This window comes from Rhineura floridana, chromosome 18 (assembly GCF_030035675.1).
Source record: "Rhineura floridana isolate rRhiFlo1 chromosome 18, rRhiFlo1.hap2, whole genome shotgun sequence".
NCBI lineage: Eukaryota > Metazoa > Chordata > Lepidosauria > Squamata > Rhineuridae > Rhineura > Rhineura floridana.
In genome coordinates, this window is record NC_084497.1 from 26009934 (window position 1) to 26032298 (window position 22365).

The window sequence follows — 22365 nt, forward strand, 5'->3', positions numbered from 1 at the left end:
GGAGACGCTATGGATTAAGAACATAAGAAGAGCCTCTTGGATCAGGCTGGTGGCCCATCGAGTCCAGCATCCTGTCCTCAGAGTGGCCAACCAGATGCCCATCATGAGAAGCCCACAAGCAGGACCTGGGCGCAAGAGCACTGTCTTCTCCTGTGGCTTCTGGCAACTGGTTTTCAGAAGCCTACAACCTCTGACTATGGTGGCACATCACAGCCATCATGGCTAGTATCTGCTGATAGCCTCCTCCATGCTAAGCAGAAGTGATCTATGGCCCTTTTCTGGTTAAAATACACAAAAGTCACGGACACAATGCTAAAAGAATATGATCTCTTTCTCCCTGCAGTATATCTACCAGATTTGGAAAAGATGGCATTCAGCCCTAAAGTCTGAACATCAAGGTTGTTGGGGTAACCCTTTTTCTTGCTTGTTAGGTCCTGGTGACCTGCTATTTAAGCCAACAACTGTGGCAACCTTGTTAAATCCCTCCCTCCCCCCTCAGCAGTTGCATATAAAAACAAATTCTTCCTTTCATTTTGAGGGTGGATTCTGCTTAAACTTAAATTGGCCGCAGAGCAGTCTTTTAGTCAGTGTTTTTAAAGTGCATTCCAAGCTGATGGCCTGCTGCTATTCTTGTGGGAGGAGGGTGGAAGAGTGGGCAATACCTTTCCCCAGTGTCAAATAAAATACTAGGATTCCACAGGTCAGAGGCCTACTCTTCTTCGGTGCCTAATATGAAAGAATGCTACAATTCACAGAATCTGGAATAGCAACAGTAAAGTGCTGTTTTTCTCCCTTATTCATTTGAGGGAAAGGCGGCACCAACTCTACGATGATCCTAAGATATTCAGGTGTTGCCTGACGGACAGGTGCACCTTAGAATCAGGGGATTGTAGAGTTGGAGGGTACCCTGAAGGCCAGCTAGCCCAACCCCCTGCTTGATGCCCTCAGGAAAGGGCTGTAGCTCAGTAGCAGACCACGTGCTTTCCATACAGAAGGTCCCAAGTTCAATCCCTGGCATCTCCCTGCAGGGCTGGGGAAGATTCCGCCTGAAACCCTGGACAGCTGCGGCCACTCAGCACAGACTGGTCTAAAATGCTAAGGCCAGTCTGTTGAGATCAGAGCTTGATATCCAGAGCAGGCAACTCCCTTATGGCAACTTCACTCGCTTCCGGTTTGTTGTTTCAACAAAGCACCGTTCAGTCTGGTGGTTATGTGCAGTGGTGGCTCCAGAATTTCTGGGGCCCTTCATCCCCCACCTGAAAGAGTCAGGACATGCAAACTGAGGTTTTCCTTAAGAATACATTTGAGTTTCTTGGATATACCCTGTGCAGAGTAGACTTGACAGCACTGTTAGTGCGGTCCTGGGGCCCTAGAAAATGCCCTAACCCTTTGGAGCCAGCCATGGTTATGAGCTTTAAACCCCTTAAATCAGTGTTCTTCAACCTTGGGTCCCAAGATGTTGATGGACTACAGTGCCCATCATCCCTGGCCATTGACCATACTGTCTGGGGATGATGGGAGTTGAGTCCAACAACATTTGGGGACCCAAGGTTGAAGAGCAGTGCCTTAAATGGCTTAGGACCCAAACGCCTAAAGGACTGTCTGCTTCCCCACATACATCTAAGCGTTTATTAAGGTGTCAAGGAAAGGCTCTGTTGTTCCAATACATTACAGAAAGGATAATATCCAGCAATACAATGCCTTTGCTTTATTATAAAGATATAGAGCATGACTCATGTAAGTACAACCTCTAATTGCACATGACTACTGTACAACTCAATATTTTATTTTATTTTTAAAAAAGATGTTAAGTCCCCCTCTGTGTTCCACCAACATCTGAGAGGTGGAGGACAGATTAGATAGTTGATAGATAGCCCCAGAGATATGAAGCGCCATCTGGGGATGAGCAGATGACAGGTTCTAAGTACAGAATGCCCCCTCCCCACATTCTTGCTCCAACCAGTAAAGAACCAACAGCTAGGACACCCAACCGGTGAACCCAAGCCCCTTTAAGGAGGTGTCTTGTCAGCAGCCCATATTTGCCTACCATGACATGACTGAGACATCAAGAGAATTCAAAACATGTAGAGAGCGTTTGATGCCAAGATGGAGTTCTGATATGTCATGTGCTCCTAATCCTGCTTCTCAATCCTAATTCCTGGCCTTCTCTCAGGTCCTGCCGCCTGGTTTGTCCTCTGATCCAGGCTGCCCCTCAGTAAGGATGTAAGAAAGCATCGTTTTCTGTTCCACCTGGTGCTGGTTGCGAGCAGCACTGTTCCTTTGCATTCCAAAATAACGCTTTCTGGACGAGACGCAGTTTGTCTTCTGCCAAAAACTACGCTATTCATTTCACTACCTCCTGTGGCAAAATTACGTCGCTTAATGTAATTAATTAAGCAACATAGGTTGTCGTTACGTTATTCCATCCCAGTCACTTCAGTGCAAAGGAAATGCAACGCATATGGGGAGCAGAAAACTTACTCAGTTATGCATCCTCTTTCAGGCTGAGAGCAACGATGGCAAATACTGATCGTATTCACTGGATTGATTTCCATTCCAGAAACGGGGCGAATAAGAAAACATTTGCAGTTTCTGCTCCTGTTTCTTTTTTCATTGGAAAAATTCTCTTACATCCCGGCTCTCCGGTCGTGACTCCTGGTTCCAGACTACTGCCCACAGCCCAATCATGACATGCTCCTAAGGATCGTGGAAAAACTCAGTTCCTTTCACAAATTTGTAAGATCCTACCAAAGTCATACTTGCCACAGCAACATGCAAACGGAAACACAGTTATCCTTCAAAAGGTGAACTACTCCGAATTTTGCAAAACAGTTCTTCAACCAAAAAAAGGCATCCAAAATGTGTGTATTTAGGGGAAAGTGTGCATAGAAATGCATATATTAACGGAAATAACACAACAATGGCATTATACTAGGGAAAACTGCTTGCAGAAATTGGGAGTGATGCACACTGAAACGCTGACATATTTTCATGAGGTCTTTTTTTTAATCACAAACTGATGCATAAATGCTGCACGCTGAACTTAAACAGTGGAAAAATGAGAAAGTGAGAGAAAATGAAATTGACAAATGCATCCTCCCTACGTGCTCCACACGCCTCATCCCATGGATTTTAACCAGATCCAGTTCATCACTGAGGATTATTTGGGATCTGGGATCTGCCCAAGATAATCCAAAGCACATCAAGGAAGCACTCTGAGCTGTTTGTGGCATTGCTTCTCCATAACATAAGACCAGAGTCACAAGAATTAGTGGAATGAATTCTTCTCCGTGTTACTTACAAAGAGCTTTTGATTTGCTGCCTCCCAGAATGTCCAACTAAACCTGCAGGAACCTGGCCTTCTCTGATACCAGCGCTGATCTCCAGCAGTCGACCACTCTCACCTAGCAAGGAATAAGAGTAAAGAGCAGACAAAGCCATTATTTAATCATTATCTCTGCAGGCAGATGCTCTGTTAAGGCTGGATCTCTGCATAGAACAGAATGAGGTAGTAGAGACCTGAGGTGAGACAATGACTGTACCACCCATACTTCTAAATGCTGCATTCAACTAAGCAGTCTAGATCTGGATCCTACCAATGTTGCATTCATTCATTCAACGGTTCTGTCCTGTTTCCCCATTTACCTACAACTCATCATTTTTAATGTGTATGAAAATTTATATTTAAATGTTTATTTCATCTCAGTGTATGACTTTACCCTAAAATACACAATGTTATATACTTCGGTATATTAAGATACCAAATACTTTGGGTTGTTTTTTTGTTTTTGGCTGAGAGCTAATACTGAGAGCGATATTGCAAAATCTGGAGAAGTGAAAAATCTGAAGGATAATTGTGTTCCAGTCCATGCAAATGCAGATTTCTGCATTTAAGCCAAAATAATAACAATTATGCCACAATGCATCTGTAAGTCTGTACGGTGACACAAGACTCTTTGCTGTCAATTATTGTCTATTAGCAGCCTCGTTCATATAGAGTTATAAAGCAGTGTTGCTTGAGAATCCTAAGAAGCAAAAAAAAAATAGTGTGGTTTTGAAAGCAGTGGTTAAAATCAGTGCAGCTCTGAAAGGTTCCATTTGCCATCTTGATTCAAAATAGCATCCAACTTTACCAAAACATAAAGGAAAACCTGCTCCTTGATCTCAGGAACCATGATGCAAAATTTGGTTGTGATACCTTAAGAGGTGTCCAAATGCACATGAGCAGACCAAACTAACTTTCCAAGACATATAGCAAATTATTAACACAGCACCATCTCTGGACATGGTGCTTTACAGAAATCAAAAGGACACATCTAAGCCTTGGGAAGCTTACAATCTAAAATTCAGCACAGGGGAAATTGCACCCGAAGGGGGAAGGAAATGGAGGCTGGGGAGATGGGGATGTTTCAGCTGCACGTGTTTTGGTCTATATAAGAACATGCAAAGGACCCTGTTAGATCAGACAAAAGGCCCATCAAAGTCCTGTTCTCACAGTGGCCACCCAGATGCCCTAATGGGAAGCCCACATGCAGGACCTGAGTGCAACATCCTGCAACAGGCAGCATTCTGCAGGTATTCTGGAAGGCTGTTCGAACCATGCAGGACAGCGAGAGAGAAAGAGCTCAGTCTTTTGAGGGATCAGGAAACCTTTGCGGGGAGGGGGAGCTGGAGGAACAAAGATCGCTGGCAGGGATACATCGAGATATGAGTGGAGAGATAAAGAGGGCAGGGGAAGGGCTTTCATGGTAAGGACAAGGAGCTCTTCCTGAGGCCCTCGCCTGGCCACAAAATGGCTTCTGAGAGGGGCCATGGCTCAGTGGTAGAGCATCAGCCTTGCACGCAGAAGATCCCAGGGTCAGTCCCTGGCAGGGCTGGGAACGAATCCTGTCTGAAACCCTGGAATGTAGACAATGCTGCGATAGAAAGGACCAATGGTCTGACTCGGTATAAGGCAGCTTCCCCTCTTCCCTAGGAAGGTCATTCCACAGACAGAACCCAAGAAGGCTCCCTCCCCTGCCACCATCCCCCTAACTTCAGACGGCAGGAGGGAGGAGACACGGAAGGTCTCTGAAGATGACCCCAAAGTCCAAGCAGGCCCACGTGGCGGGAGATGTCCCACTACTGAAGCCTTTGCCAACCTCATGCCTCCCTGCCATTTTGCATCGCAACTCCCGTCAGCTCCAGCCAGCAACGGCAGGCGTCAGGCTGGCGAAGGCGGAACTGTCGGAACCATTGCCCTGTTCCCTCAGATTGCCCGCTGAGACATAAGAAGTCACACTTCGATTTCCCAGAACATTTTCACTCAAACTGTGACACCAAGCACGAAGGTAGGCATACAATGGATTGTAAGTTAACATTTTCCCCGATTTGCAGCTTTGGAGAGGGGGGTGAAACCCCACAGACAACAGAAATGTCGTCATTTCTGGAAAATGTACTTAGTCATATTCATTTAATTACAATGTTCTGCAGGTAGCCTTTGCTTCTTTAGCAGTAATCTGAAACAGAAGGTTACGAAGAACAAATGATTTTTCGGTTATAATCAGAAAGCTTCCCTCCTTTTCTTTGACTTTTAGTTATAGGTTTTTATTGAAAAGTTTTGCCTTTATAACACTCTGTAACCGTAAATGATAACATGCGAAGAGCTAAGGTGCCAATAAACAACCAAGAGAACGATACGGAACAGAACTAAGCGTGGTTATCTACACCGGCACTACGCATCTGAAGCAGTACCACGCCACTTTACAGGAATGGCTTCCCCCAAAGGATTCTGGGAACTGTTGCTTGTTAAGATTGCTGAGAGTTTCCCTCCAGAGCTATAATTCCCTGGGTTCCTGGAAAGAGGGATTGGCTGTTAAACCACTCTGGTTAATTTTCAATAAAGGGAGATGCATTTGAACCAACAGACAACAGACATCATCATCCTGAGCTTCAAAAATAAGGGAGAAATGGGAACCTGGATTCATAAAAAACCATTGATACATTTATCTTGGCCTTGAGCTGCCTGGCCCTTAACACGTGTCCGTGCGCAGCCATTACATCCTATATTTTTTTCATCCACTGAATGAAAGGATTAGATCAGGGGTTCCCAAGCTGTGGTCCGTGGACCATCAGTGGTCTGTGAGCTTCAGTCAGGTGGTCTGAGTCACCCCCACATTAAATATTCCTATTGATTTTTAATTGTGTTTCTATTCTTCCTTTTATTCCTTATGTCGTGCCTTACTGCATTACACTTTGAATTCTATGCAATGCAAATTGTAATGCAATAAAATACAATGTAAGAAATAAAAAAGGAACAAAAATACAAATTAAAATCATACAGCATCTAGCACAGCAAATTACAAGTGCAACAGCAGACAGAAAAATCATTATGTTGTCTGCTGAGACCCTCATAAATTTTCAAGTCGTCCCTGGGGAAAAAAAGTCTGGGAACTAATGAGTAAGATCTTCCCCACCTGCTGTGGTTGTAAATCCCAATGAAGAAATCCCAGGAACTGAGCAGGCAAGGGGCTTCTGAGGACCCGCACAAAAGAACCATTCTCAGGGTTCTTGGGTGGAAGGCTGTGGTGGCTGAACTAGTTGATACTTGCTCACATTTGTTGTGCAGAGATATGCCCTGAGACAAATTTCGACAGAACTTACTGTTCCAAATCTTTTCGGCTTACACACTTACCGTTTTACACACCTACCCAGTCTTAACCTGCCTTCCATTGGGAGGGTGCGTGCGTGCGTGTCTGCAGCTGACATAAAACAGCAGACATGCCAACTCCATTGTGATCCAAGGCCCCATAAAAGCCTGAGAACAAAATTTAACATGCTTGTGATGCAAGAGTATGTCCTACATATTGTAAACCAATTAGAAGCCTATTTATTATTATTATCATTTATTTATTGAATTTATTAGTCACCCATCTGGCTGGCTGTCCAGCCACTCTGGGCGACATACGAAATAGGCATACAATACCTAGACATTAAAAATCTAAAAACAATGAAGATAAAATCTAGCCAACCCCAAAAGCCTGCCTGAAGAGCCAGGTCTTCAAGGCCTGGCGGAAACTCATCATGAAAGGGGCATGGCGGAGATCATTTGGGAGACAATTCCACAGGGTGGGGGCCACAACTGAAAAAGCCCTCTCTTTAAGTCCTCACCAGTTTGGCTGTTTTGACTGATGGGATGGAGAGAAGGTCTTTTGTGGCTGATCTTGCTGGGCAGCATAGCTGATGATGCTCGTGGCGCTCCTTTAGATAGACTGGGCCAAAACCGTATAGGGATTTAAAGGTAAAAACCAACACCTTGAATTGGGCCCGGTAAGCAACTGGTAACCAGTGCAACTCTTTTAGCACTGGAGTGATATGATCTCGCCGGCGGCTGCATTTAATCAGGCGCGCCGCCGTGTTCTGTACCAGTTGTCGCTTCCGGACCATATTCAGGCATTAAGTGGTATATAAATAAATAAATAAATAAATAACCCACCCCATGAAATGAGAGAGAGAGAGAGAGAGAGAGAGAGAAACACTGGACTCTTGTTTTGGTTAGAGTGTTGGATTGGGATCTGGGAGACCAGGGTTCAAATCCCCATCGGTCATGAAGGCTCACTGGGTGACCTTGGGCCAGTCACTATCTCTCAGCCTAACCTACTTCGCAGGGTCGTTATAACATTGGGACGGGGAGAAGCGTGTTGCTACCCACCTTGAGCTTCTTGGAGGCAAGGTGGGATATAAATGTAATAATAGAAGCGTAGTGAGAAGATTGGTTGTTTAAAAAAAATACAGCATCACAGATATATAATATATTTTTCTCACTTTCAGAAACTTCTCCTTCCTCGTTTTGCAGCTGGACTTGAAATGCATGAGTAGACCCAGGCATTGTCTCGATAACCTCTGGTCCCAAAATCACAATCTTCTTTGCTTGCCCTACAAACATTCAACATATTTTGGTTATGTCACTGCAGAAAAACCAAACTGGGACACATGAACACATGCCCTCTGTCTTTCACAGAGAGAGTAATTTATATTACAAGTCAAGCCAGGGATTAGGTCTAGTGAAAGTCATGCTCAGAACTGGCAGCTTGAGTGCAGTTTTTATACCAGCCCAATCTGGAACTGTTCCCATAAGGCATGTGGAATCGGCCACGACGTCGAGTGCAAGGGAATTATAAATATCTGCCCCACAAACCAAAGACGGTTGTGTGGATCCTCCCTCAGTTTCAATCTCTTGTGCATCTGCTGTGCCAGAATCCAGTCCTGCAGGTTGTGTTCTCCGGCTAACGTAAGGTTAGCTGCTGAGCTGGAAGAGGAATGCACTTCTCTGCTGACAGGGCAAAAGCAGAACACCAGGCAATCAATGCCAAGCCTGACCTTTTTGGAAACTTCATATTACTAGCCAATCACAGGGGCCGATGTTACACATGCCTAGTCCCTTCTGCGCTGGAAGACCCTATTCTAAGACTCCATGGCAGCTCACAGCGGAGGCTGGTCCACTGAGGCAAATGGCCCCAACAACTTCAGTCTGCCCTCAGTCAGATCTCATTTGACTGCCTTCTTACTGACAACCTGTCCAGGGGGTGGCACAATCTGTCAGTGTCGTCCTCCTTAGTCTCAGTGTTGCAACCGTAGAACTCGGCAAAGAGGAGGACGGGGGACAAAGCTAGACTTAACTGGCTCTGCCTCCTGCTGCTGGCTTCTCTGTCTTCCAGGTTAGCAGGAGTGGATGGCATCCAAAGAGGCAGAGGTGAGGAAAGGAGGGAGGACCCCCAGGATGTCAAAAGGAAAAAAACGTAGATGATGAAGTTCCAAGTGGATTTAATAAAAATTCTCAGCCTTCGTCAGGGCAAATGTGGAATCTATGAAGTCATTGAACAGTCAAAAAATATACAACTAGAGCAAATAGGCTATGACTCTACATGTATATTGTTTGACTTTTGAATGATTTCATAGATTCCACATTTGCCCCTGACGAAGGCTCAGATTTGTATAGCCGAAACGCGTTGGGCATATTTCTTTTTAAAAAAATTATTAAATCCATTTGGAACTTCATCATCTATGTTTTTTTCCTTTTGACATCCTGGGGTTCCCCCCTCCTTTCCTCACCTCTCCTTCTCTGTCTTCCACCCTGCCAGTTCCAATGGGCACCAGCGGCCACTGATGGTTCACTAGCCTTGGCCCCAACCTCAGACTCCGTAGTTCGTAATCCAAGCTCCAGAGTCCCTAACAGCCATATCATACTGGAGCCAATATTTTTATCCGTCTCTGTCAATAATTTAGAATGATCTGGGCTCCTGCTGGGGGGAAGGGCAGGATATAAATCAAATAATAAATCAAATAAATAAATTATTGTTTTCGATATTGAATTTTAAGCAGTTGGAACCCAACCTGGGACCTGCTGGTGACGGGCAGGTAATAAACGTAACAACAACAAAATATGCGTACAGACTGTTCACACCCGTTTCTAAGCAAGCACTTTTTGGTCATGTGCCCATCATGGAGACTCTTGCGGGCCCAACCAATGGTGATTGGTGCCCATTGGGACTGGTAGGATGGAAGGCAGGGAGACTAACAGTAGGTGGAGCCACAGCCAATGACAGGCAGAGCCGTGCCTTGATTGGCTGTAAGACGATAGGCAGGTGGAGGCTGGCTGAGACCAGACTGAGTGTAGTGACCCAGGTGGGTAGGGGAGGCTTTTGAGGCCCCAGACTCTGACGCTGAGGACTGGGAGGATGAGCAGGGGGAGGAGACAAGCAGCAGGGAGAATTCTCAGAGCATGCACATCTCAGACACTGACACTTTGACTTCCCTTACTTCTGCCTCCCCCCGCTGAAGTGCAACAAGGGCTGTTATGCACACACCCCGCTCCACGGCCCACAGTCGAGGCACTTCCTGCTACACCTGACATTTCCCAGCCAGGCACCCCGCAGATTCCCACGATCGAGCAGGCTAGCTGCTCACAACGCTCAGAGGGAGAAGCCAAGAGCCAGCACCCTTCCCCTTGTTCACGCCGGCGTTAGAAGAGGGAATTTCAAGTGTCATTAAGGAGGAGCCAACGTCTTCGCGCGAAAACCCAGGCTTCTTAAGGAGGCGCAGGGGTGGTGGTTCTTTGCTGCATCCACTTCGAATTGCGTGAAGTCATGCTTAGACAGCATTAGTCAGAGCAAAGTACTTGGAAAGCATAGCTAGGTGGATGAGTCGTAAAGCTTTTGATGTAACTGTTACTTTAATAAAAAGAGAAAAACTCACAGAGCCGAGTGAGGCTCCATTCCTCGACTTCGGCCAGGACACTGAGGTTGGTGAGGCAGTGGCCAATTTGCCCTTAAGGACCAGCTTCTCCTGACCCAACGCCAGTACAACTGCAATGGTTGTCAAAGTTAGAGAAGCTTTTCCCACGCCCAGCACATAAATGAGGCTGATGTGAAAAGGGGAACATTATTTCTCAAAAAAACATAATTAAAAAAGTAAAATCCCTGTGCAGGATTTTCATGTTGCGGCTTCTCATTCCCATTCCATTAACGAATTTTTTTTACCCAACTACCAGATACCTCCATGCAAAGGGCTCACTGGCGCTTTTGCTATTATGAGTGACACGTCCTAAGCATAAACCGACGCCAGCGCGGCAGCCCAACCATATTAATCAATAGGCTGAAAGGCAAGGCATTATGCTGAAGTCTCATTACGAATCTGGTTGCATAATCAAAGTACATACCCACAGGGTAGCCATTGAGCCACAGTCCGTCATAGATGACACCTGAACAATGGATTATAGAGCCCTGTCCGTTGAATGTGTCGTTTCTCCACTGTCCCTTCAGAAGAAAAAAAGGGGGGGAGAGAAAAAGAGGATATGCATTGGTTTCACATTTAGACTGCAACATGGATGACTACAGAGAGAAAGGATTAAGCCAGGCACTCGCAACAGCAGAGCGGGTGGCCCTTGAGGGCCTCTTTGTAAAAATACTCTTCCAAAGTGGGTGTGAAAATGTGGAGCGGGGGAGGCAAGACAGTGCGAGGGGGAAGGTGGGTAGGAACCGAAACCCAGAGTTGTGTTGCCTCTCTGGGGACCCCAAAATGGGCATTTTCTGCTATTACCGCTGTACTATGGAGTGCCCTTTCCTCTACTGTACATGAAGCAGCAACTGTTGGTTGCTTCGGACATCTCATAAAGACGTATCTTTTTGCCCAGGCTTTCCCCGACGTGCAAGATTAGTCTCTGCTTTATGTGTCTGAACGCCCTAAATTCCTGTTTTGTTTTCACATGCTTTTACACAACTGTTTTATTGGTTTTATGTTGTACTTTTGTTTCAATGGTACTGTTTGTTTTTGCACCGTACACTGCTTAATAGATTCTTAAAATATTAAGTGGTTTATAAATGCTCTTAAATGGCCTCTAAATAGAAGAGGAAAGCCAAGCTTGTCGTACCGGGGTGAGGTGGGGCTGCAACAGTATGATACCAATTTTTTTTAAATGGCATTACACTGCGGCACAGATATTGAGTTACTACCTTGCCCTGTAAAAGGGCAAAGCTTCCATATCATTTTTCCCTACTCCTTTCTTACATACACAGACTTTGCAAAACTTGTAGCGAATGAGATATAGTAATACCTCAGTTAAGAAATCCTCTAGGAATGAAGCTCCTTTTGACGAAGGCCTTTTTAAAGGTAAAACTGACCAGCTTTGCTTTGCTATGCTATGCTATAAACTTTCAAACCTGTGCCTTCGCTTTAAGATGAAACTGACCAGCCTGTGTCTTTGCTTTGCTGTCAATAAACTGACCAGCCTGTGCCTTTGCTTTGCTAGGGTGAAACTGACATGCCTCTGTTATTTGCTTTGCACTAAAGAGATCTCTTGCTTTCTCCCAGAGTTGCGGAGGGAAGGATCTAATACAATTCAGAGGAGAAAGAGGGGAAGGGTGCTGGGTAGGCACCCTTTAAAGCCCCTGTTGAAGCTGCCCCCATCATCTATGAGTGGGTGCAGGAACCCATCCCTATTCTTTCCATGTTATTCCTACCACTGGTACAAAAGTTTCTGTTAAGGAAGTGATGTCCAGGAAAGCATTTACTTCCTTAACTGAAGTATTACTGTATAGGGGAAAGCTGAGGCCTTTATATCCTTAGTAACCTTGAGCAGGAATGAATTTCATGCAACAGCCTGAAAGCACATTGTGCAATGCAGGGCTTTTTCAACAAGGCAGCTTGGGTAAACTCACACATACATTGTGCTTTGCTTGGTGACTCCAGCACTCGATAGCTGGCAGCTGAAGATGTGAAGAGACACCAGTGAAAAGCCTGGTAGCCTGAGGTGGCATTATGCCAGCAATGGCCCATTCAGTATTTGCCCCTTGATGGTTATTTTCCAGGACTCAGGGTGAGGGGCCAGATGGAAGCAGGCTATTTGCTGCTTGGCTTCAAGCAAGCTTTTGCTATTAGCCCTGCCCCCATTTTATTTAGGCTCCACCTCCACAGTGTCTATGGCCAGGCAAGCTCTCCTCCTATCAAGGATCATCGCCAAACGAGCACTATCGCCGTCCCTAGGGATGCAAGAAGGCATCAGTTTCCATTCTACTCCATATTTGTCGCATGCAGCAGTGCTTCTGTTCCGCTGCAGTTCAGCTTGTGACTAAAATTACGTTATTTGTCTCACTGACTGCTGTGGATTTTGCGTAATTACATAATTAATGATGTTATCATTATGTTACGGCACACCGTTGCATTTCAATGCAAAAGAAATTGCAAATGGGGGGTAGTCAATTATGCATCACATGCGGACTGAAAACAACAACAGAAAACACCAATTGTATTCGCTGGATTGAATTCCGTTCCAGACATCAAATGAATAAGTGAACACTGGCAATTTCCACTTCCATTTCTGTCAGAATCTTCTGACATCCCTAACAGTCTTTGACTTATGAGGGGCCATCTTTAACACATAGGCTCTTCCACTGAGTTTCCAGGGTCTTGGCAACCTTACTGGATGATTCAGTGTTTGAAGCAGCCTTTTGAATATCCCCCAAAAGGTGCTGAGATGAAACAAAGCCATACAACTCAGGCAACTGAGAGTTAAGAGCTATGGGCACACTAGTTGTCCATATTATTGTGTATTTATACTGATTTGTGCTTATGATGGTTACATATGAGCCCTCTTTCAATACCGTTTGCGCCTGCAAAAGGTTTGGGGCAGACATACTGCTTTGTCTCCAATCAGTGCACGCCCTGTAACGGCCAGCTGAAATCGTGTTAACATTTTATACAACAAACGTTCCAGGGAGGCTTTTGCTGTTGTGCAGCACAAGATTCCCCCACCGGATGGCAATAATGAGGCAACATTGGGGAAGCATCGGACAACTAATAAAGTGGACTGATGTGTGGATGGTCCCGTATAAATCCACTAGCAATGCACTATTAGGGAGCCAGTGTGGTATACTGGTTAGAGTGTTGGACTATGACCTGGGAGACCAGGGTTCGAATCCCCACACAGCCATGAAGTTCACTGGGTGACCTTGGGCCAGTCACTGCCTCTCAGCCTCAGAGGAAGGCAATGGTAAACCACTGCTGAATACTGCTTACCATGAAAACCCTGTTCATAGGGTTGCCATAAGTTGCAATTGACTTAAAGGCAGTCCATTTACATTTCAATGCACTATTATTGTGTCAATAATTATTGTGTTGCAGAATATACCCCGCCAGTCTGGAGGGGCCCAGATACCCTGTTGCAACTTAAACTGGTATAGCAGGGGTGGATGGGGGCTAGAATGCTGCTTTTCTAGTGATCTGCCTCATGCGAGAGTGAGTCAATGGGCAGAAGCAGGGTTATTCGCCCATCAGCCTTTGCTCAAATAATTCAAAGCGCTAGTCTAGAACTCTTTCAACAAGCCTTTTAAGCGGAGACCTCATCCAAGTTTGCGTGTGGATTGGAATTGCTTTTTTAGATGTTTTTTAAAAAGATGTTTTGTTTTAACATGTTTTTAAAAATGTTTTGTTTTAATAATATATTTTAAAGTCCGCTTTTATGATGTTTTAGAGTGTTTTTAGTGTTTTTGTTTGCCACCCTGGGCTCCTACTGGGAAGAAGGGTGGGATATCAGTCAATCAAATAAATAAATAATAAAGCCCTACATGGCCTGGGTCTGGGGTATCTTCCTTTATGTTGAGGCCAGCAGCTGAAGCCCTGCTCCTTCTGCAAGCCAGTTATCTAAGGAACTACTGTGTGGCAGAAGCTGTCCTGTCTTCCTGGCCGGGCCATTGTCACTGATTCTGCTCCTGGAGCTGATCTGGGGGGTGGGAGAGGAGGGAGTGCTCCAGGGGAGGGCAAGACACAACTGACTTCAGCTGTAACTTTAAAAAAACTTGTGCTTGGGCTTGCTTTTCCTCCCTCCCTGCCATTGCTCTTTCCTTGAGTGCCATGTCTTTTTAGATTGTGAGCCTAAAGTCAGGGACCCGTCTTTGGGCTGAGGTTGGGGTATAAATGCTGTAAATAAATAAATGGGAGGCTAGAAAAACTGCAACAAAAAGCATGGCCTTTCTGGCGATGGCACCCTCAACGTAGGATACTCCTGCCAACAGATGCCCAGCAAGCAGCCCTTCTTGTGTGGCTTTTAGATAGTTGGCAAAAACATTTGTCTTTTGCTAAGTTCTGGAATTCATTGCAGGTTCTTTGCTGAATGCTGCTATGATCTTTTAGAATGTCAGGTAGGCCAGCTTTTAATCTATTTTATTTATTGATTTATGCTGTTTTTTAGACATTTGTGAGCGGCTTGACGGCTCCCTTTGATGCCAAACCAGGGCACAGCGAACAATGCAAATGCAGCCCCCGTTAACAGTTAGTTTGCTCACCAAGATCTTACAACAGGAGGGTGAGAAACAAGATAGTCAATGGGCTGCATCCCAATAGATTTTACTCAACGCACACCCACTGAAATGAATGAACCTATATTAGTCATTCTCATACATTATGGTGGGTCTATTCTGAGTAGGACTAACGTGGGACACAACCAAATAATGGCAAATGGTGCATAAGTCCTTGCAAGCGGGAGACAACTGTGCCAATACGAGAATGTCAGGCAGCATAATGCTGGGATTAAAAAAAAAAACAACGTGCCAAACTGAGATGGGCAACCAGCTTACACAGGGGGCTGTGGGAGGTTACAAGGCATCTATCAATCTGTGACAGGCATCGGGGTAAGGCAAGACTGCCAGACCAAGCACGTAGGTTTGTGTGAGAACGTTTGTATATATATAATTTTTGCAAAAATGTGTATGCAACCTTGGGGGGCGGGGGAGCCCAAGGCAGTGTGGATTTCAGTCTAGCGAGCACAAGGGCCACAGAGGACTGGGTGTTAGGGCGTCTTCTCCCTTCCCCAAGCGTCAAAGTCTGAAGCCATCCCTCTCCTCTGCTCAACTGCCTTGGCTGCAAATGAAAATCTGTGTGTGTGTGTGTGTGTGGCAGTCGGTTGAGTTGCTGGTGCTGCCAACTGACAAGCGGTGGCTTGCGCAGAACAAAGTGCTACTATGGCTCTAAATTTATCTGAGCCAACCTCAAATCCCAGATGGATCCAGAGACTCAAATTCTGCCACTCTCTCTTTTTTACACCCTTAGCAACTAGTATCCAAAATAGAGAGGGAGGAAGAGAGAGAGAATGATCGCACAGGCAGCTCAGAAAACAGGCATTGGAAAACATGTTGCTGCAGCAACTGGGCTTATTCTGCTCTTTCCAACACTCTTCTGAAGCATTCCACAGAAACACTTCTGCTTAGAATGATCATTGTTCAGAGGCAAGAGTTCTGCGGTGTTTGCTTTAGAAACAGCCATGCCTTCTTTGCAGTTTATTGGAAGCTCAGGAGGAGACACCCGCTTATTCTTGCTACAAGTGATGCTTTATTAATTTGCCTCTGGACGTAAGGACATGCCCAGGACATCACTGCAGATTTTGGGGGAGGGCAGGCAAGGAGACATACAGTAAACCTGAAAGGAGAGAATGCTGGAGTAAGTTTGAGTTGGAGTAAAGTTAGCTTCCTATGTTAGGCCCCACTCATGGTTATACGCAAGGGTAAAAATTGCAGAAATGTAGTGTGCTTTGCCAGTGTGGTGTAGTGGTTAAGGTGTTGGGCTACGACCTGGGATTCCCGGGTTCGAATCCCCACATAGCCATGAAGTTCACTGGGGGACCTTGGGCCAGTCACTGCCTCTCAGCCTCATGGAAACCTTATTCATAGGGTCGCCATAAGTCGGAATCGACTTGAAGGCAGTACACATACATATTAAACATATTGGTTAAGTTTTCTTTCTTTTTTTCCATACCCCATGATGACCACAACAGCACATAGGACACAGAAATACCATTTTAAAAAAAAATAAATGAAGGGATTTATGGCTCTGGCACTTAACATGCGAGGGACCACAGCTCTGTGAAAAAGTACACACTTTGCATGCAGAAAAGGTCCCAAGATCAATCCCCGGCATCTCCAGGGAGTGCTGGGAATGTCCCCTGCCGGAAAACTTGGAGAGCTGCTGCCGGTCAGTGCAGGCAGCACTGAGGTAGGTGGACCAAGGGCCTAAAAACAGCCCACCAGCCTACCTAAGCGATATGGGTAGAAAGAAAAAGGTGGCTGTAGCTTGAACCACAAGGGCTGTTGCTCAGGGGCATGAAGAAGGTCCCAGGTTTAATTCCCAGCACCTCCAGGTAGGGCTGGGAAAGATTCTTGTCTGAACAGGTTCAGAGGACGGCAACAAGGATGATCAGGGGACTGGAAACAAAGCCCTATGAGGAGGGACTGAAAGAACTGGGCATGTTTAGCCCGGAGAAGAGAAGACTGCGGGGAGATATGATAGCACTCTTCAAGTATATGAAAGGTTGTCACACAGAGGAGGGCCGGGATCTCTTCTCCATCGTCCCAGAGTGCAGGACACGGAATAATGGGCTCAAGTTTCAGGAAGCCAGATTTCGACTAAACATCAGGAAAAACTTCCTAACTGTTGGAGCCATACGACAATGGAACCAATGACCGAGGGAGGTGGTGGGCTCTCCGACACTGGAGGCATTCAACAGGCAGCTGGACAGCCATCTGTCAGGAATGCTTTGATTTGGATTCCTGCATTGAGCAGGGGGTTGGACTCAATGGCCTTAGAGGCCCTTCCAACTCTACTATTCTATGATTCTATGACACCCTGGAGAGCTGCTGCTGGTCCAAGCTAGGTGGATCAATGGTCTGACTTGGCACAAAACAGCTTCCTATGAGAAACTGCGATGGGAGATCCATCTACATAGTCCCCAAAAAAGATTCGTACATCAGGCATGAAGGTTAGAGGCCTCCTCTCCACTCCCCAGTACAGCATCCAGCCCCCACGGCTGAGGAGGTGACAAGTGCCCAGAAGCAGCAGCATGTCGGTCAATCTGGAAGCCGAGGAAAACAGCCTAGTGGCTTCCCTCAATTACAAATTGCCTAGACTAGGAATCTGCAGGCCCTGGCCAGCTGGGGAGGACTAGCGGCAGAGGGAGGCAATGGTAAACCCCCTCTGAACACTGCTTACCATGAAATCCCTATTCGTAGGGTAGCCATAAGTCCGGATCGACTTGAAGTCAGTCCATTTCCATTTTAGACTAGGAATGGAAACCCGAGGGCCAAATGCGGTCCTCCAGGCCTCTCTGTCTGGCTCCCAGGACTCTCCGAAGGCCATACACATCCTTCCATGCCACACCCCTCATCAGCCTTGCTTTGCACTCTCCCTGCCTGGCTGGAAAGTGTTCTTAAAGTCGTGCTTTTGTGGATGGAGGATAGAGAGGAGTGTGGGGGTATAATCAGAAAATAGGACACTGCAAAAAAAGGTAAGATCCATGTTTAATGCTCTGTCATTAAATGCCTCTGGCACCGCCCACCATTGCCATGTGGCCCCCGGAAGGCTGCCTAGAAGAGAATGCAGCCCTCAGGCTAAAAAAGGTTCCCCATTCCCAGCCTAGACAGGGAGAGCATAACTGATCAAGGAGCTACGTAGCAGCATCACAGAATTGGCTCTCCAAGACCACCTGCTGCCCAAGATCAAGGGGATTACAGCCCAGGATGTTCATCTCCCAAACTGCCTGCAATTCTCTCCTCCAGCCAGCAGGGGTGGCGGCACTAGAAACAGGGAATCTGTGCCCGCCCAGCTCCTGACACTCCGATGGACTTCAACATCAACAATGAGAGTGCAAAGAACCTTCGTTTACTGTGGCATACACATCCGTAGAAAACAGGATTATTATTTTATTTTTTTGAGACAAAATTGGTTCAAGTCCATTGGGCAAAAAAAACCCAACACCGCCTGGGGACTGCTCCCAAATGCATTGCCAGGGTCATTATGCATCATCTGCATACATACTTTTTTAAAAAGGCTGTCCACATCCTGCCAATTCTCACATTTATTCACTGTTTGCATCACCTTCTCCACTCCGCTCTACCCCCATACAATGTGGCTGCCTCCTCCTCCGTCTCCCCCTGGCATAACTGCCTAGACCAGCCTCTCCTCCCAGATGGCACAGAGAGTGCAAGTGTTTCTAAAAGTTGCTTAGCAATGTAACACACAAGGAGGTTTGCAAACGCTGACATTCTTGAAAGCAACCCCCGTGCTAGTCGTGTGTGGCAAAAGAGTGCCAAGCGCATGAACAGCCGGAGCGACAGAGAGGCTCTTGGGCTGGGGGGCGGGCAGGAGAAGCCACTCACCATCCAGACAGCAAACGAAAGGGGAACAGCCACAACCTTTCACTAGCCGGCTATCTCACGCTGTGGATTTCCAATTAAAAGCAACCCTTTGTCTCCATCTGGTTGTTCCAGCACCAATTAAATGTAGATCAAAGGCTCTGTCTATACCACTGCCAGCTGCTGGCAGTGGTCTGAGGCTTGCCGCAGAAGGAAGGGGGGGTGTCTGGTACCAGAGGAGGCAGACCAGGAGCAAAAGGGCCCATGGCAGGAGATCTGATCGAAGATCGGCTGATTCTGGATTGGGGACCGGCTATGTGTCGATGCAGCTATTAAGTTGGACAGATCACTCAGCCTGAGGCCCCGCCTGCCCTATACATTTAAAGCAGTGTCACACCACTTTAAAGAGTTGTGGCTTCCCTCAAAGAACTGTCATTTGATAAGGGTGCTGGGAGTTGCTAGGAGACTCCTATTCCCCGCACAGAGCTGCAACTCTCAGAGTGGTTTAACAATCAATCCCTCTTCACTGGGAACTCTGGGAATTGTAGTTCAATGAGAGGAACAGAGATCTCCTAACAACTCCCAACATCTTTAACAAACTACAGTTCCCAGGATTCACTGGGGGAAGTCACACACGTTTAAAGTGGTATGGTACTACTTGAGATGTGTCATGCAAATGGCCCCAGGCTATGGTTTGAAGGCACATGAGGCCAGGACCCTGCTGAAGCTAAGCAGGGTCAGGTCTGGTCAGTGCCTGGATGGGAGGCCGCTTGGGAACCGTATGTAAGCCGCCTTGGGTTTCTATCACGAAGAGAAAGGTGGGGCATAAATGTAATCAATAAACAATAAATAAATAAATGGGGCTGAGAAACCAAGCCTGGATCAGCATCAGATATACAGAGCCAGGCAAGCTCGCGGTGGTTCCTCAGGCCACATGGTCTGGCTAAGCTGATGAGCCCCAGTCGCCTCTCTGGCCATTTATAAAGGTGGGCCTCCAGCACAGGAAAGAGCAGGCAACTCGTCCAGCCTGCAAGCTGCCTCAGTAGCTCATGGAGTAAAGCACCTGGGCCTTGCTACAGAATCTGGGTCCCCTGCCAGTTTGCGGCCAGAGGGAAGCTGATGTGAACAGCCACTCCTTGTCCACCGTGGATTGAAAGGTGCAAGGGGGTCTCAAACAAGAGACTTCTCAGCACCATTATCAAGGTGCAGTATCCAAGCTACTTTCCACGACGAGAGGAAGCTACTGTAGTTAAACCTGTGCAAAGCCAAGATTTATTTTATTACTATTTATTTCTCACATTTATATCCCGCCCTTCCTCCAAAGAACACACAGTAGGATACACTCTCATTTAATCCCCACAACAACCCTGTGAGGCCGGTGAGGCTGAGAGGTAGCGACTGGCTGATGGTCACCTAGCGAGCTTCATGGTGGTGGTGGGGATTCGAATCCTAGTCTCCCAAGCCATAGTCCAACACCCTAACCATGACACAACACTGCCATATACAGTATATATTCTGCAGAGATTTTGCATAAAGTGGGTCAGACTGAAGAAGGCCTGTCTGCTCTGGCATCCTGCTTTAAAAGCAAGATGAGTCTGTGAACCTCACCTGTTGCTTGCCTCTTTTGCACCTGGTATTCCCTTTTGCACCTAATCCCTTCCCCCAGCTCGTTGCCCCAGTCCTCCAAGTCGGTGCCGCCCTCGTCGATGCCTCCCTTCCCAACATGGGTCACGACAAGATGTTTTGTTTTAATATATTTTAAAGTCTGTTTTTATGATGTCTTCAAGTGTTTTTAGTGCCTTTGTTTGCCACCCTGGACTTCTGCTGGAAGGGCGGGATATAAATAAAATAATAAATAGGTTATCCTCAGTGCAGTAAACCCGCTCAAACAGGGTCAAAAAGTTGCAGGGATTTGGCAGCCCCCTTCCCCGGGGGCATGGGCCTCAGCAGATGCCCAGTGATGCTGACCTCTGTCTGATGCTGGCCCTGGCTCCTCCGCTGAGAGAGAGCAAACGGCTTAGCTCCAGCACAGTCAATGAAACCTCTCCTCATGATCATGCCTGCCCCCCGAGGTCAGCAGGGAAGGCCCTTTTGCATGTCCCATCCAAGGTGCAGTTAGTGAGAACACACAGAAGGGTTTTCTCAATGGAGGCCTGCAGTTTGAACTCCGTGCCCTGGGAGATTTGTTTGGTCTCCTTTCCAGTTCTATTCTGCCACTGTGTAAAGATGCTCTGACTTCACCAGGCATTTGACCAGGCTGTTGTATGGTTTTTTTCCCCCTGGCTCTCTGGTCCCCATTTGATTTTTTTTGTCCCCCTGGGGTGCTTTGAATCTGCCACTCTGCCTGTTTTGATTCCGTTTTCAGATTTAATTTTTCCCCTATATTGTTAGCTGCCGTGGGCGGTTCTGCTTTTGGCACAAGGAAGGCAGGGTAGAAATATCTTTATAAATATATCACATCAAAAGCAACAGCTGCGAGACGGCGATGTAAGATTTCAGAAGCATCGAGAGGGGAGGTGTCAGGATTGGAACCCACAGCATGCCCAGAACTTGGGATAAAAAAGGATAAATTCCAGAGCGGGAGGGCCTTGAACTGCATAGCAGAGCCCCTGCATGCAGGAGGTCCATGTTATAACACAATACCTATTTCTTGTTGAGAAGTTGTGGATGTTCCCTAACTACACTGTTTTGACATTGGGGCAAAGCAATCACTTTCGTTTAGCTTCGCTGTCTTTTTTGTTGTCTGCAGATGGTAGTTAGGTCCAGGCAAGTTCAAAAGAAGCCTAACTTTGGCTCTAATAAAGTTCTCAGCCATGTTTGACTGCCTGGTTGTGGAATTATGACATCCTCAAATTCAATCCTAGCATAATTTAAAAAAATCAGGCAGTGGGTGATGTGAAAGGTCTCTGCCTGTGCCCTGCCCTGGTCTCTCCCAAAGAGGAGAGGGGGAAGGTAGGTCCCCAGGAAAGGAGGCTACCCAAATTCTGGAGGGTTAAGGGAGTAGTTGGATATCAGGGCAATCCAGAAACACAAGGTCCTAAGGAGAAGCTGAGAGCAGCCGCACAGTGGGGCAATCCAAGGCAGGCAGGGGTTTCTGAGGGCAAAGTATGAGCAGGGGTCAACTGCATGGGGCCAGTCAGGGTGGGAAGCAGGAACAAGAAGCTGGGCTGCATAGCGCTAAAGATCTGCATAGTTCCCGCAACTAACAGTCTCAAGTACATAAGGAGGTCCTGCTGGATCAAGCCAGTGGCCCATCTAGTCCAGGATCCTGATCTCACAGTGGCCAACCAGATGCCGATGGGAAGTGTGAGAACACTGTCCCTTCCTGCGGTTTCCAACAACTGCTATCTGGAAGCATGCTGCCTCTGATAGTGGAGGTAGAACATATTCATCATGGCCAGCAGCCACTGACAGCTTTATCCTCTGTGAATCTGCCTACAGCTCCTTTAAAACCATCCAAGCTGGCAGCCATCACTGTCTCTTATGGGAGAGAATTCCATAGGATAACTACGCGCTGTGTGAAGGACTTTCTTTTGTCTGTCTTGAGTCTTCAACTGGGAGCTTGTGTAGTCTGGTCGACCATACCCACTTGCAACTTGTAAACTCAGCCTTCAAGATTCCCTGCTTCTGAGGAGCAGGGCTTTCAATGTGGCTGCCCCTGTTGTGATACGGCAGATGCCCACTATCTATTTTATCTGTTTTTATGATATTA

The 22365-nt window shown here is 46.6% G+C and overlaps 1 protein-coding gene across 1 annotated transcript in view; it reads right to left on the reverse strand.

Annotated features, from left to right (window-relative positions):
- The window catches only part of MORN1 (MORN repeat containing 1), a 133645-nt gene that overhangs the window by 88602 nt on the left and 22678 nt on the right, over nt 1-22365 (reverse strand). Inside the window, exons 7-9 of the mRNA XM_061600901.1 lie at nt 10697-10793; nt 7804-7914; nt 3302-3404 (exon numbers count right to left, since the gene is read on the reverse strand). Coding sequence (XP_061456885.1) covers nt 3302-3404; nt 7804-7914; nt 10697-10793 — 311 coding nt within the window. The remainder of the gene's footprint in view (nt 1-3301; nt 3405-7803; nt 7915-10696; nt 10794-22365) is intronic.